Genomic DNA, 14,579 nt, shown 5'->3' with positions numbered 1-14,579 from the left:
CAAGGAAGAGGTAGGACAGCACATCCTCCTTGGGGAAAGTTCTGCACCATTTTCAGTTAGTAATGTCACCAGCCAACCTAGAGTATAACAATACATGAATGTTAATAAACTGACTTAGAACAAAGCTAGGCAGTCAGTTCTATGGGCATGAGCTCTTTATTTTTATTGTTGAGGTGCTGAGAATTGAACCCACGGCCTCATGCATGCCAGGCAAGCATTCCACCATTGAGCCATCGTCCTAGTACTAGGAGTCTGATTCTTTTAGTTGAACTATCTATGCCTTAAAAATGCATCTGAAACAATACTGTAGGAAGCCCCCGTCTTGTATACTGTGTGCCTTTAACATACACTCCTTTTAATTGCTGCCTGTCTTCCTGATTCACCTGTAAGCTTGCTTACAAGTCTTCACGTGGCTGCTTTATGGAATTAAGGCCACAGTGTGGCTAGTTCAAAGTCCATGAGATGAAAACATTGCTAACAATTACTACTGGCAGTCAAAACGAGGCATTAGCTTTAGATACAACTGAAGCGCTTCAGTGTAGCTCAAATCGTAGAGCACTTGTCCTGAATTCAAACCCCAGTATTGCCAAAAGAAAAAAAAGAACAATCTGAATCACATTCTAAACCAGTACAAATTGCTTCATGTCCTAAAATGTCTGACAGCATGCCCAGCTAACCCACCTGCTCCCATCTCAGCACCTGACGTGCTGTGTGCCGCTGTAAGCCCCAAGCAAATCGCTCTTCTTTCCATTTGTAGGTGCTGATGTTTTTTCTCGCTCATTGTTTTAGGAAGTTCGGGGCTCAAGGGTCGCGACTCACTGGAGCAGGATGGGGAGGCTGCACCGTGTCCATAGTGCCTGCTGACAAGCTGCCGGATTTCCTAGCAAACGTGCAGGACGCTTACTACAAGAGACGCCATCACAGCGAAGCACCCGAGAAGCAGAATTTGTTTGCTACCAAACCTGGAGGCGGGGCACTGGTTTTCCTGGAGGCCTAAACAATGTAAAAAATCTCAGAGAAACTATTTAGGGCATTTAGAAACTGGCAAGACTTGCTATGCCACAGTAAATGAATCCTCTTTCTGTTTTATATTATGATGAATGGTTGCTATGATCAAGCTGTACTTCCAAAGAAATGGCTGAAAGCTTTCTACACTTTATAATCATTATTTTTCCATCTTAAAATATGTGGGTTTTTTTCTCAATCAATAAGAGCCAAGATTATGCTTGGATAGACCTTTGAAAAGGATGATTTACTGGTAAACACACTGAACTGGACTTGCAGTAAACATACTGCTACATTCAAATTGATACACATTAAAACAGAGTCATTCTTGGTCTCCTTCCAATTTCTTCCACAGAGTTGCCCTCTGATCTTGGGGAGGAGGATCCTGAAGATGATGATGGTGATTCCATATGGCGTCTCTCACTATCTGCCTCAATATGCTATGAAAATAAAGATTCACAGATTTTCTTAGACATTGTATACCTGACTGTGAAATTTCCCCAACTATAAATTCAGTAAGGGTCACCTATTTTTTTTCTTTTTGCAAAAAAGACAGATTTAAGAAGAAAATCCAAGGTTCATCTAAATCTTAAAAATATTGGCTCATGCCTGTAATCCTAGCTACTTAGGAGTCTGAGAGTTGAGGATTGAGGTTCAAATCTAGTCCAGGCAAGAAATTATACTTTTTTTTTGTCAGTGGTGGGGCCTGAACTCGGCCCGGGTGCTGTCCATCAGCTCTTCAGCAAGCGCTCTACCACTTGAGCCACAGCTCCACTTCCCAGACAAGAAAGTAACCATCAATGTTGGGCGCTGGTGGCTCATGCCACGCCTGTAATCCTAGCTACCCAGGAGGCTGAGATCTGGGGATGGAAGTTCAAAGGCAGCCCAGGCAGGAAAGACTGTGAGACTCCTATCTACAATAAACCACCAGAAAGCCAGAAGTGTCGCTGTGGCTCAAGTAGTAGAGCGCTCGCCTTGAGCTGAAGAGCTGAGGGACAGTGCTCAGGCTCAGAGTTCAAGCCCCATGACCGACAAAAAAAAAGAAATTAACCACCAAAACAGCCAGAAGTAGCACTGTGGCTCAAGTGGTCAAGCACTAAATCTTTATTTGAGCAAAACAGCTCAGGGGCCAGTGCTCAGGCCCCGAGTTTAAGCCCAAGGACCACCCAAAAAGAAAAAACTTGTTGCTGGTCAGAAGCAAGGAATGGGGAGAATGGGATTGTTACTAAGTACGTAAAACTGAGATTATCTTAAATTTGCATATGGATGTTTACATAGCAAGACTGAATTCTATTGCAGAGACAGGCAGGATGGTGTCTCTCACCTATAATCCCAGCCACTTAAGAGATGGAGGCCCACCTGGGCAAAAAATTAACAGGACCCCGATCTCAACCAACAAGCTGAGCGTGATGTGTGTCTGTGATCCCTGCTACAAAGAAAGCATGGGGAGGAGGACTGTGGTCTGAAGCCAGCTTAGGGAAACACTTGAGACCTTATCTAATGCAAGAATCAAAGCACAAAGTTGTTGAGGGCCTGGCTCAAGTGGTCAGAGCCCCTGTATGTGGCAATCAAAAGGCCCTGAGTTCAAATTGAACTGCCAAATAATAATAACAAAAGCAACATGAAGGTGTTCTGGTGCCGGAACATGGTTGTGACCATTCATTGTTTATGAAATACTGTCGGGCTGGCACCGGTGGCTCACGCCTGTAATCCTAGCTACTCAGGAGGCTGAGATCTGAAGGTCGCAGTTCAAAGCCAGCCTGAGCTCGAAAGTCCGTGAGGCTCTTATCTCCCTCCAATTAACCACTAGAAACTGGAAGTGGTGCTGTGGTTCAAGTGGTAGAGTGCTCGCCTTGAGTTAAAGGGCTGAGGGACAGCGCTCAGGCCCAGAGTTCAAGCAACTGACAAAAAAGAAAAAAAAAATACTGTTGGGTGTCTATTTGCAAAGCAAGAAAGAATTCTCCATTTGCAAGAAGAAAGCATACCAGTTGATGTAGGAAATTCTCGAAGTCAGCTTTAGCTTCGAAAGGTTTCTTGGTAGACTTTTCTTGGAGCCTAATCATGAAATAAAGAAAAATGGTAACCAAACTGATTATCTTTTTACCATCTAATAGCCAACATTTGCAAAGCATTTAATCTGCTCTGCATTTGCTAGGCAGTTTACACAGGAAGTTTCCCAAGATGGTTGAACAAACTTGGGAGACATGAGAAACATTGCACAAAGAAACAGATAAGGGCCAGGCGCTGATGGCTCACACCTGTAATCCTAGCAACTCAGGAGGCTGAGACCTGAGGATCATGGAAGTCAGCCGGGGAAGGAAAGTCTTTAAGACTCTTATCACCAATAAACTTCTCAGAAAAAGCCAGAAGTTGCACTGTGGCTCAATTGGTAGTGTACTAACACTGAGCACAAAGAGGCTCAGGGACAGCTCCCAGGCCCTGTATTCAAGCCCCAGGACTGCGGGGGGATGGGGGGAAGGGGGAGAGATAGTTGAGGTAAAAATAGCAAAAAAAGGTCTCTCTGGCCATATATGGTTTATAATTAAAATCTCACAGCAAATTCCAGTTGAAACAATTATTTTTCCAAGGACCTCTGGTAGGAAGTAGAACTTTCTGGACAGTAGAACCCCTTGCAGGGCATTTGCATTTGTGACCCTGCCTCAGTGGTTAATCCAAGTACCCCACGCATTCTCCATCTCTGCCACCACCCTCATCAGAACTCAAAAATAAAGCTGAGAACTGATGGTTCAACACCTGTAATCCTGCCCATGCAGGAAAGTCTGCAAGACTTAGCTCCAGTTAACTACCAAAGTGGGGGAAAATGCTGTCCGGACACTGGTGGCTCATGTCTGTAATCCTAGCTACTCAGGAGGCTGAGATCTGAGGATCATGGTTCAAAGCCACCTGCGCAGGAAAGTCTGAGACTCTTATCTGCAAATAACCACCAGAAAACTGGAAGTGGTGCTATGGCTCAAGTGGTAGAGTGCTAGCCTTGAGCTGAAGAGCTGAGGGACAGCGCCCAGGCCCAGAGTTCAAGCCCCATGACCTACAAAAAAAAAAAAAAGCTGCAAGTGGAGATACGGTTCAAGTGGTAGAGCAGAAAGGCTCAGGGACAGTGCCCAGATTCTGAGTACAAATCCCAATAATGGCACAAATACAGATGAAGGGCAAAGTAGAAAACCCTGGTTTTCTAGTTGATATATTTTGATACGTGTTGACATATGTAGTGGTTCAGCTACAAATGATCCTAAGCACTACAAAGCTGAATGAGAAACAAACCTGCCAATTTCCTGGTCGATTCTTTCCTGTCGCTCTCTCAGGTCTTTTATTTCTTCAGCAATTGTGTGCTTTCCACTATAAAAACAAAGTTTGGAGTGAAATGTTAAAGCAGGCGATTGTAACTGAGAAAGAATAAGTCCAGGACTTGCTCTCTGCATGTCTGTAAGAGTTCTTTCCAGACCTGCCCTTCCTCTGGGACGGCGTAGTCAGTGGACGCTGCGTGCTTTCCCTTGGTGACTTGTGCATTCTGACTTTCCTGCCCTGGCTGCTGAGCGTGGCGTGTCAGTGTGTGTCTCTGCTCGTGTGGGCGTGGGGTGTGGGGTGTTGGGGGGAGGAAGAAGGTCGATAGAGGGGGGCTGGTTGCTCCTCCCTGTCCCCAAAGCTAAGGGAGTCTGTCCTTTCTCCCTGCTTAAGGCAACAGCAATCTTTAGGCAGTCATGGTGATACCCCAGGCAGAACTGGACCCTACCAATTTTTTGTCTTGTAAACACTCACTTCCTTGTGCAGAAATACGCCACGACCGGCCATCAGCAGTCATTCTCATGAAGACAGGAAGCTTGCAGCGTTCCCCAAGGGACCGCACACACCCCAGAACTACCACAGAAGGGTCTCTGCTTGTCTTCCAGCTCAGCCTTGTTCAGGGATGATGCCCCGTCTGTGTGGCACGAGGCCTGTCTATGTTGGGGTGTAAAATACCCTCACCCACCCCACAGGAAGGCTTCCTTCCTTCTGTAGCTCCCAGCACTTGCCACAGTTCCTTGGTTCCAACTCACATCTTTAATTCTTACCTGAAAAGAATCTCCTTCAAGCCAGAGATGTTCAGAAACAACGCTCCTCATCAGTAAAAGAAGGAGCTAAGCCTAGATGATTTCTAGGATTGCCTCCAGTTATTGGGGGGGGGGGGAAGAACATTTTATATTGAATAATGGCATGGCATGAACTTACATCCTAAAATCCTTTTTGTTCTTTGCAAATTGTCTTTTTGCCTCCTTTATAACATCACGGTATGTCGGAGCAGGTAATGTGCGAGGCTGAGGGTTAAGGAAGGAGTTTCACTCGGGAACATTTGGGAGAGGGGAACAGAGTCCTTCACAGGGAACAATCCACGGGGCTCATCTGGCCTGTGCCTCTGCGTCACGAGAGGTCCCCGGTGGCAGAACGTGGTGTGTGCAGTTCCACGGCCACCCTCATGTCCCATCCCTGGGACCACAACCACCACGGGCTACTGTCATTTAACACTGTGCTAAGCCCCGTAATTCTTTTTGTGTTAAAATGTATGTGCTTTTTTGTTTTGTTTTGTCGGTTGTGGGGCTTGAACTCTGGGCCTGGGCGCCGACCCTGAGCTCTTCAGCTCAAGGCGAGCGCTCTACCAACCACTTAAGCCACAATGCCACTTCTGGTTTTCTGGTGGTTTATTAGAGATAAGAGTCTCACAGACGGGCTGGGACGGTGGCTCAGTGGTAGAGTGCTTGCCTTGCATGCCGGAGGCCCTGGGTTCGATTCTTCAGCACCACATAAGCAAGAAGAAAAAAAGCCGGAAGTGGCGCTGTGGCTCAAGTGGTAGAGTGCTAGCCTTGAGCTGAAGAGCTGAGGGACAGCGCCCAGGCCCAGAGTTCAGGCCCCACGACTGACAATATATATACATTTTTAAAGACCTCAACAATTTCCTTATCTCCATTGAAGTAACTGAGAAATATAAGTAACATCATGATAAGCTTGAGTTAAATTCATCTCTCTCCCTCTCCCTCCTTCTCTCTCTCCCTCCTCTCTCCCTCCCCCCTCTTCCTCTCCCTCTCCCTCTCCCCGCCCCCCCCCCCCTCATTGGTTGTAGGACTTGATCTCAGGGCCTAAGAGCTGTCCCTGAGCTATTTTGCTCATGGCTAGCATTCTACCACTTTAAGCCACAGCGACACTTACGGTTTTTGAGTGGCTACTTGGAGATCAATCTCTTGGGGACTTTTCTGCCCAGACTGGCTTCAAGCCACCATCCTCAGATCTCAGCCTCCTGAGTAGCTAGGATTACAGGCGTGAGCCCACTGGTGCCCGGCTTCATGACTCTTCTTGTACACATAAACTGACATGTTTGCTTGAAACCCCTCTTGAACAACTATTAAAAGCAAATAAAAAATGATGAAAATGTATGTCTTATATAAACGATTGAGAAAATAATTGCAGTTATTTAAAATTTGAACGTGAAGTTCTTAAAGCCAAGGGAGCTAATGAGCACCTGCTTTCCGCTTCCCTGGCAACGATTTGCCCCGCCCCACCAGGAGTGGAGAGCTTCCTCCTGGCAGCCATAAGTGCTGTCCACAGCAGTCTTTAGCAGCAGCAGTCTGGCTGACTGCAGGGGGACCTGGGACACAGACCCGACCTCCACCGTGAGCAGGAGGGATGACCTTGCTCCTGGAGCAGCGCCAGCATTCTCGGATACACACTCGTACATCTCAGGTTTCTATGTAGGACTAGACTGCAGAATGTCATTTTTCTTTAAAGAAAGAGATGGACCTCATTGAATGTCACAATCTTGGTACACAATCCTGAGCTTACAGTTGCTTACAGAGCTTCCAGTGACAAGCCAGGGTGGGGACAGGGCCTGGCACCCCTAGGAGGTGGCCAGCACCGCCCCTGGTATCAGTGAGAACCCCCCCCCTCCGCCCCCGCAGGCTGTGAGGACTCAATCAACACCCGCTCCTCCGCTCTCTAGGTCTTCTTATCTTTTTGGCTTTCCTCTGTCATTCCATGGAAATGGATTCTAGAAAGAGGTCCATCCTGGAGACTGGGGTCCAGATCTGTATCTACACTGAGGGCTTAACCTTTTAGGACAAGGGAACAACAGAGTTGACCAGGCCTGTCCTTATCCCTTCATCTGTGAACTCTGAGGGCTCAGGCACGTTTACCCACAGCCCCTTCCCCTTCAGTTAGGATCTTCTATAAAGAAGGATAGACTAAGTTTGAGCCTATGGGATGCAATTCAAGGTTTGTCTTTCTTTCTTTCTTTCTTTCTTTTTTTCTTTCTTAACTTTCTTTCTTTTTTTGTCAGTTGTGGGGCTTGAACTCTGGGCCTGGATGCTGTTCCTGAGCTCTTCAGCTCACAGTGAACGCTCTACCGCTTGAGCTACAGCGCCACTTCCGGTTTTCTGGTGGTTTATTGGAGTTGAGTCTCATGACCTTTCCTGCCTGGGCTGGCTTTGAACCGCGATCCTCAGATCTCAGCCTCCTGAGTATCAGCTAGGATGACAGGTGTGAGCCACTGGCCCCTGGCTGGAATTCAAGGATTTTCAAAGGTAGAAAATTTATTACTGGATATGGAAACTGGATGAGAGACAGGGAAATGAAGAGATAACCAAACATGGCTAAGATAATGATAGCATCATTATACAAAGGTTGCAAAAGTCTGTCAGTTTGAAGGGTATATTGTAATGGACAAGAAATATTTTAGTAATAAGCATTTTCAATAAGAAACCCACAATACCTGCAGCTAGCCATGAAAGCAGATAGGAATTTGAAAACTTCTAGAGGAAGAAGTGGAAACAATGCGAAAAGATGAAAATCTGAGGGAGAGTGCAAAAAGAAAGGGAGACCAGAGTTCCTGGAAGAAGACCACACTGTAAGGGGGAGAGGGAAGAAAGCAGGAAAGCATGTGCTGAGACAGTGGCTGGAAGGTACTGGATAATGGCACAGAAAAGATTTGCATGGTACTGGTGGCTCACACCTGTAATCCTACTTACTCGGGAGGCTGAGATCTGAGAATCAGGTTTGAAGCCAAACCTGGGCAGGAAAGTCTGCAAGACTCAATAAACCACCAAAAAAAAAAAAAGCCAGAAGTGGAGCTGTGGCTCAACTGGTAGAGAGCTAGCCTTGGATAAAAAAAAGCTCAGGGACAAGACCCAAGCAAGTACTGAGCACAGGCTGAGTGCTAGGCACCATTCTAGGCTCTGGAGATTTAAGAGTGACAAGACATTCTAGATTTCCACCCTCACATGACTTGTATTTTAAGTGTGCGCATGTGTGTGTTTTGGAGCTGGAGAAAGGCACATGGGAGACAAAAGAGGCATATTCCTATCCCTTACATACGCAAGGGTGCTACCATCCCATGTGTCAAATTTCCATCTTTAATTCCCACCCCCCCCCCCACCTTAGCCTTGTGGAGGCTGGTGTCTGGCAGCATTGGAAGAAAAGGTTCCTGAATCAAGCCATGTTTGTTTTACTTTTTTTTTTTTTTGCTATGTCAAGTGGCTGAGAGTCTACAACTTCTCTGAGTAAAAGCTGCAGAAAAATGACTATCATTCTTATAGTATAATTAGTGATGTACTTTCCCTAGTGTAGATGCCTCTCCAGCTGCTTCAGCTTCACGGGAATAAACTTTTTCCTATTCTGTATTCCTCAGAGAGAGAGCCTGTTAACAATTTCAAAGAAGCTGGGTGCTGGTGGCTCAAACCTATTAACCTAGCTACTCAGGAGGCTGAGATCTGAGGTTTACAATTCAGAAAAGTCTCCGGGAGACTCTTATTTTCAATTAACCACTCAAAAAACAGAAGTGGTGCTGTGGCACAAAGTGGTAGAGCATTAGCCTTGAGCAAAAGAGCTTAGGGAGAGTGCCCAGGCCCCAAATTCAAGCCCCATGACCAAAAAAAAAAAAAGTTTCAAAGATTTTATTATTCTATGAAGTTACACTGCACTCACAAGTATAGCTCCATGATTAAGTAGTGAGGGAGATGATAAGTTTTCCACATTGAATTAATTGGGGTTTCTAAGAAAATACTAATGGTACTGAAATAAAGAGTTATGTTTTATTTCTTATAAGTTATTAATTTTGAACAGATGGCTTCATTCAAGTGAACTGGGTATATGGGCTTTATAAAGTCATTGCGATTATTTACACCGTTTGGTCATGGTTGTACATTTGCACTGTGTGGTGAGGTTCTGGGCTGTATTATGTGGGTGTTGACTAGGACTTCAGCATTTTCTTGTCCTACTGAACGGTGATGGTTTTCAGTAGACTTCTGTTCATGTGTGTTAATGATTGTCCTAATTTTTATTCCCTTCAGATATTTAAAGCCATCATTATTTTTTCCCCAACCGTAGAAAAATAAGGGTACAAAAACTTATAAATTGTAAGTAGCGGCTCTACTCGATTCCTCGGGGATGACTGCCTGAATTGGCCCCACACTTCATTTTCCCAGGCACCACTACATGGAGGAGGAGGCATTTAGGGACAGGTAAATGGTCCTCTTCTAGGTCTTTACCACTGCTATGGCTTGGAGGCAACAAAGACTGAGATATCCTAAAGGCCTGAGTTAAGTTTCTAGAGTCTTTGGACTCTTTTTTGTTTGTTTTGTTTTGTTTTGTTGGTCATGGGGCCTGAGCTCTGGGCCTGGGCGCTGTCCCTCAGCTCTTCAGCTCAAGGCTAGCGCTCTACCACTTGAGCCACAGCACCACTTCTGGCTTTTTCTGCTTATGTGGTGCTGAGGAATCGAACCCAGGGCCTCATACATGCAAGGCAAGAACTCTACCACTGAGCCACCTTTCCAGTTCCTTTGGTCTCCTTTTAGAATTACAGAATATGGAGAAATAAAGGATCTTCGAAATCATGGGTCCAGTTGGTAGTTCACACCTGTTAATCCCAGCTGCTCAGGAGGCTGAGATCTGAAGATTATGTTCCAAAACCAGCCTGGGAAAAAAAGTCCAATTTACCCACCCCAAAAAAGCTGGAAGTAGCCGGACACTGGTGGCTCATGCCTATAATCCTTGCTACTCAGGAGGCTGAGATCTGAGGATCATGGTTCAAAGCCAGCCTGGGCAGGAATGTCCCAATAAACCACCAGAAAACCAGAAATGGCACTGTGGCTCAAGTGGTAGAGCGCTTGCCTTGAGCTGAAGAGCTGAGGGACAGCGCCCAGGCCCAGAGTTTAAGCCCCACGACCAACAAAAAACAAACAAACTGGAAGTAGAGCTGTGGATGAAGCAGCAGAGAAAAAGCTAAGGGAGAGAGAAAGCTAAGCTTGAGAGAAAGAGTCCAGGCCTTGAGTTCAAGCTCCAGAACCAACACATATGCATGCATGCATGTACACATCTACACACACACACACACACACACACACACACACACACACACACACACACACACACACACACACACAGATTCCCTGACATTCAAAGATTATTTAGCTACTTGAAAATGAAGTTTTCCTGTTAAAACTAAAGTAAAAAAAAATACCTATGATGATACATTTATTGTTAAATGAATGGACTCCACAAGTGTTTGCTTTAAAGATTGTGTAGAGATCAAATAGGAGATGGTTCTGTGTTGGAGCTCACGTAAATAGGAAGAATCTCTTATTCAATCCACCTCTCCGTACTCGAGAGTGTGTGGTCATGTGGTGATAAACTTGTAGAAGGAAAAGGACCAAAGTGATTTGCATGCATGTAATTCTGCCCAGTGAGTGAGTGATCCTGCATTTGCTCACTTAGCTGATGGCAACAGTGAACTGTGATTCGTTCGGGGAGACAACAGGCTGCCTCTGTCAGGAAACAGGGCAAACTGAAGATGAGGAAGGGCCTCCTGAACAGGCAGCTTCCTTTTGCTTTTTAGGACAGGTAAGGAATAAGAATCCTGATGTCTTTCTCATTCTTGCAGCTGTACGTGCACCAATTTGGAAACCGCTTTACTCCATGCCTTTGGTGTTCATCAAAGTCTCCGGGGAGAAGCCGGTGGGAGAGAAGGAAGGTTAGAGTGGAAGGAGATATATCTGAGTCCTCACCTGGGCTGCAACCAAAGGGCTCTATTCATTTAATTTTTATTTTATACACTGAGCTTTCTGGTACATTTTTATTTGAACGAAGGAGCCACAGATAAAACATGTCTGAAACTCTTTGGAGGAGCCTAGAAACCCATGACTAACAATTCTGATAAATGCTTAAAATGGAACAATGAACATTACACTCTCAAAGATAGCCTTTTAGCCAAGAGCTAAGTGTCTAAGTTTACTGTTTTTTTTCCCCTTTGAACTCAGAGACTCATGCTCAGCTTTTTTGTTCAAGGGTGGTGCTCTACCACTTGAGCCACATGTATGTTCACTTCTAGTTGTTTTGATGATTTACTGGAAGTTACGAGTCAGCCTAGGCTGACTTTAGAATGCAATCCTCAGATCTCAGCCTTCTAAATTAGGATTACAGGTGTGAACCACCAGCACCCAACTAGTATACACATTTTCAGATTTCTGAGATTTATGTTTGTTTCATAAATGACAGCATCAGCGCTGAAACAGAAAACAAGTTAGCCAAATATGCTACAAAAGTTTTGTGCAGTGGTCAAAAATGCGTTGAATTTCTTTTTAAATTAAGACATTTAAACTGAAACGCTGAGTTTTCAATAGTTCAGAAACTGATCATTTGAAAGCAAAGTATAAAAAAAGGATATGGTTCTTTGGATATCTGAGTGAGTCTAAACTTGTTTGGTTTAGCAGTTCTGAAATTACCACCTGGTTCATGCATCCTCAGGTAATATAAAATCAGCGGACTCTGACCTCCAAAATTGAAGAGAACGCGGCAAAACTCGGGCCCAAAGCTGCTATAATGGGACTGGAAGAGGAAAAAACAAAGTGAGCCAGATACTGCCTATGTGTTCTTAAAGAACTGTAAATAAATTAACTGTGTTATACGTATGAATCAAATTATTGGAAAGGAAATTCTACAAAGCATCTTTTTTTTTTTTTTTTTTTTTTGAGATGGAGTCAGTTCTGGAATTTGCTTTGTGGATAAGGCCACTGTCCTCTTCTATCCTCTGCCTCAACCTCTGGAGTGCTGTAATTGCAGGCATAGGCCACCATATCTGGCAGAACATCTTAAACGGAATTTACTGACGTATGAATCTCTGAATAGGTGCAGAAAGGCTCTTTGTTGCATTACTGAGAATTGAACTTGTGACCTTGCTCACTCAGCTCACTCACCCAGCTACCACTTGAGCCATGCTTCCAGCCCTGCTTTCTGCTGCTTATTTTGGAGATGGGAGTTTAGCAAACCTTTCTGCTTGGGCTTGCTTGAGCTGTGATCTTCTGGATCTCAGCTTCCTGAATAGCTAGAATTACAGTCATGAACCATCACTACCTATCTTCTCCTATCTTTGTGATTGGTCATCAAGTCCAAACGTAGGTCAACAGCGATTACTTAGTCTGAACAATGGAAAAAAATAAATAAATGAAGAAAATGAACAAGCCAGGTTAGGAAGGACTAATGAAAAAATAATGGCATAAACTTTTCCGATCTCCTGGAAAACAAGTCCCAGAGGTTTGACAAATTCTGAGTTGGATAAATTCACGTCTAGACACATCATAGACAAAATGTCTAAAGACAGAGAAAATCTTAAAAGCAACAGGAGAAAAACAACCCATCACCTACCCAAGAATCTTCCTAACAACAACCAGTGACACTGTTACACCAAGAAAGCCAGGAGGCAGTAGATTGCACAATGAAAGTGCCTTGGGGACAAAATTTCTGTGGACCAAGGAATCCATGTGAAGAAAACAAATGTATTTGTTCTGAGATTACTTTTTTTTTTTTTTTTTGGTAGTGGGGCTTGAACTCAGGGCCTGGGTGCCACCCCTGAACTTTTTTTTGCTCAAGACTAGTGCTCTACCACTTCACGCCACGGCTCCAATTCCAGTTCTCTGATGGTTGACTGGAGATAAGAGTCTAAGGGATTTTCCTGCCCAAGTTGGCTTTGATCTGAGATCCTCAGGTCTCAGTCTCCTGAGTAGCTAGGATTACAGCCTCAGCTACCAGCACCCAGTTTGAGATTCTATTCTTATAGTCTATTGTTACAGGAGCTCTTCAATAGAGCAACTATACTTTAAGTCTTTCCTTCCTCTTTGTTGTGCAAAGATGTTATTTTGGGGGGCTGGGAAAGTGGCTCAGTGGTAGAGTGCTTGCCTTGCAAGCATGAGGCCCTGGGTTCAATTCCTCAGTACTACATAAGCAGAAAAAGCCAGAAGTGGTGTCATAGCTCAAGTGGTAGAGCGCTAGCCTTGAGCTGAAGAGCTGAGGACAGTGCTTAGACCCAGAGTTCAGGCCCCATGACTGACAAAAAAAAAAGATGTCATTTTGGGTTCTACTTTCTGTGGGGAAACAAAATTACATTTTTGTTTGCTTTACTGAGACATAGAATTCTCTTAGATTTCTTTTGCTTTATGGATACTTTTCTATGTCTTTTTTATAAATATATGTGTCAGAATTCCTATTTTTTTGTAAAATATATATTGAAGATGCAATAACCTATATATATATATGTATATATATATATATATATATATATATGTATATTCATGTGAATCTGGCTAATTCCAATGACAGTATATTGCAAATTAAACAAAAACTTTAAAAAATAATCACTATTCTTCAAACCTTTTTTGTTGGTTGTGAAGTTCGTACTTCCTTGATTTCGGGTCTTTTATATCCTCTTAGGTTCTCCATAATTTGTGCCATATTGGAATGTATAGCTAAAACAGAGAAGAAAATATTTCTTAAAATTCGGCTTTATTTTCCTTTCACAAAAAGCTTGCTACCTTTTTTGCTATTAGCAGTAAACTTTAAATGGAAAGATATAAGTATGGATAAGAAAGAGTTAAGGTATTATTATATCATGCCCAGTCAGAGGAAATAAATATTTCATCGCATATTTTTACTAAGTAGGGATTTAAGTGGCGCTGTGGCTTAAAAGCGCTAGCCTTGAGCTGTAAAGCTCAGGGACAGTGCCCAGGCCCAAAGTTCAAGCCCCACGACCAAAAACAACAACAAAAACTACTAAGTAGGATTTAGAGTCTATAAAGTTCATTCATTTAGATTATAGCTATCATTTTCACAAAACTATTCAGTGAGCTGAGTAACACTGTCCACAATTTACAGAAAACTAAAGTGCAGGAAATGTCATGACTCGTTTAAGCCATTGTTTATGAAGCAGTGGAGGAGAATTAAGTGTCCAGAGTTCCTTCCGTGACCCTCTAGCTAACAGCAATATGTGGCTGGGAGATCTGGTGTCACAGTCCACTTTTCCAACAACATATCCAGAAAAGGAAAGATACGATCCTCTTTTTTCTTTTCTTTTTTTTTTTTGTTGGTCATGGGGCCTGAACTCTGGGCCTGGGCGCTGTCCCTCAGCTCTTCAGCTCAAGGCTAGCGCTCTACAACTTTGAGCCACAGTGCCACTTTCAGCTTTTTTCTGCTTATGTGGTGCTGAGGAATCAAACCCAGGGCCTCATGCATGCAAGGCAAGCACTCTACCACTGAGCCACCTTCCCAGC

General features: G+C 44.0%; 3 protein-coding genes across 7 annotated transcripts in view; 1 reads left to right on the top strand and 2 right to left on the bottom strand.

Annotated features, from left to right (window-relative positions):
• LOC138804122 (N-acetylgalactosamine kinase) overlaps positions 1-1,476 on the top strand; it is a 95,755-nt gene extending 94,279 nt beyond the window's left edge. For 4 of the 5 annotated variants that reach the window (XM_069988396.1, XM_069988397.1, XM_069988398.1 and 1 more), the window contains one exon: positions 790-1,476. In XM_069988396.1, coding sequence (XP_069844497.1) covers positions 790-997 — 208 coding nt within the window. In that variant the 3' untranslated portion in view covers positions 998-1,476. The remainder of the gene's footprint in view (positions 1-789) is intronic. The other variant, XM_069988395.1, reaches the window with a different exon arrangement.
• Positions 1,317-6,727, bottom strand: LOC138804129 (protein FAM227B-like). Its single transcript, XM_069988408.1, has 5 exons — positions 6,512-6,727; positions 5,230-5,315; positions 4,285-4,359; positions 2,991-3,060; positions 1,317-1,445 (listed from the first exon to the last, which is right to left on the bottom strand). Exons 1-5 carry the CDS (start codon positions 6,725-6,727, stop codon positions 1,317-1,319), a joined length of 576 nt encoding a protein of 191 aa, XP_069844509.1.
• A 4,934-nt stretch (positions 6,728-11,661) lies between these two features.
• The window catches only part of LOC138804128 (protein FAM227B-like), a 119,977-nt gene continuing 117,059 nt past the window's right edge, over positions 11,662-14,579 (bottom strand). The window contains exons 12-13 of the mRNA XM_069988407.1: positions 13,684-13,778; positions 11,662-11,865 (exon numbers count right to left, since the gene is read on the bottom strand). Coding sequence (XP_069844508.1) covers positions 11,662-11,865; positions 13,684-13,778 — 299 coding nt within the window. The remainder of the gene's footprint in view (positions 11,866-13,683; positions 13,779-14,579) is intronic.

This window comes from Dipodomys merriami, unplaced genomic scaffold (assembly GCF_024711535.1).
Source record: "Dipodomys merriami isolate MVZ:Mamm:240054 unplaced genomic scaffold, mDipMer1.0.p SCAF_357, whole genome shotgun sequence".
Classification (NCBI taxonomy): Eukaryota; Metazoa; Chordata; class Mammalia; order Rodentia; family Heteromyidae; genus Dipodomys; species Dipodomys merriami.
Note: the sequence above shows the minus strand (reverse complement) of the source record. Positions and strands in the feature narration are given on the sequence as shown.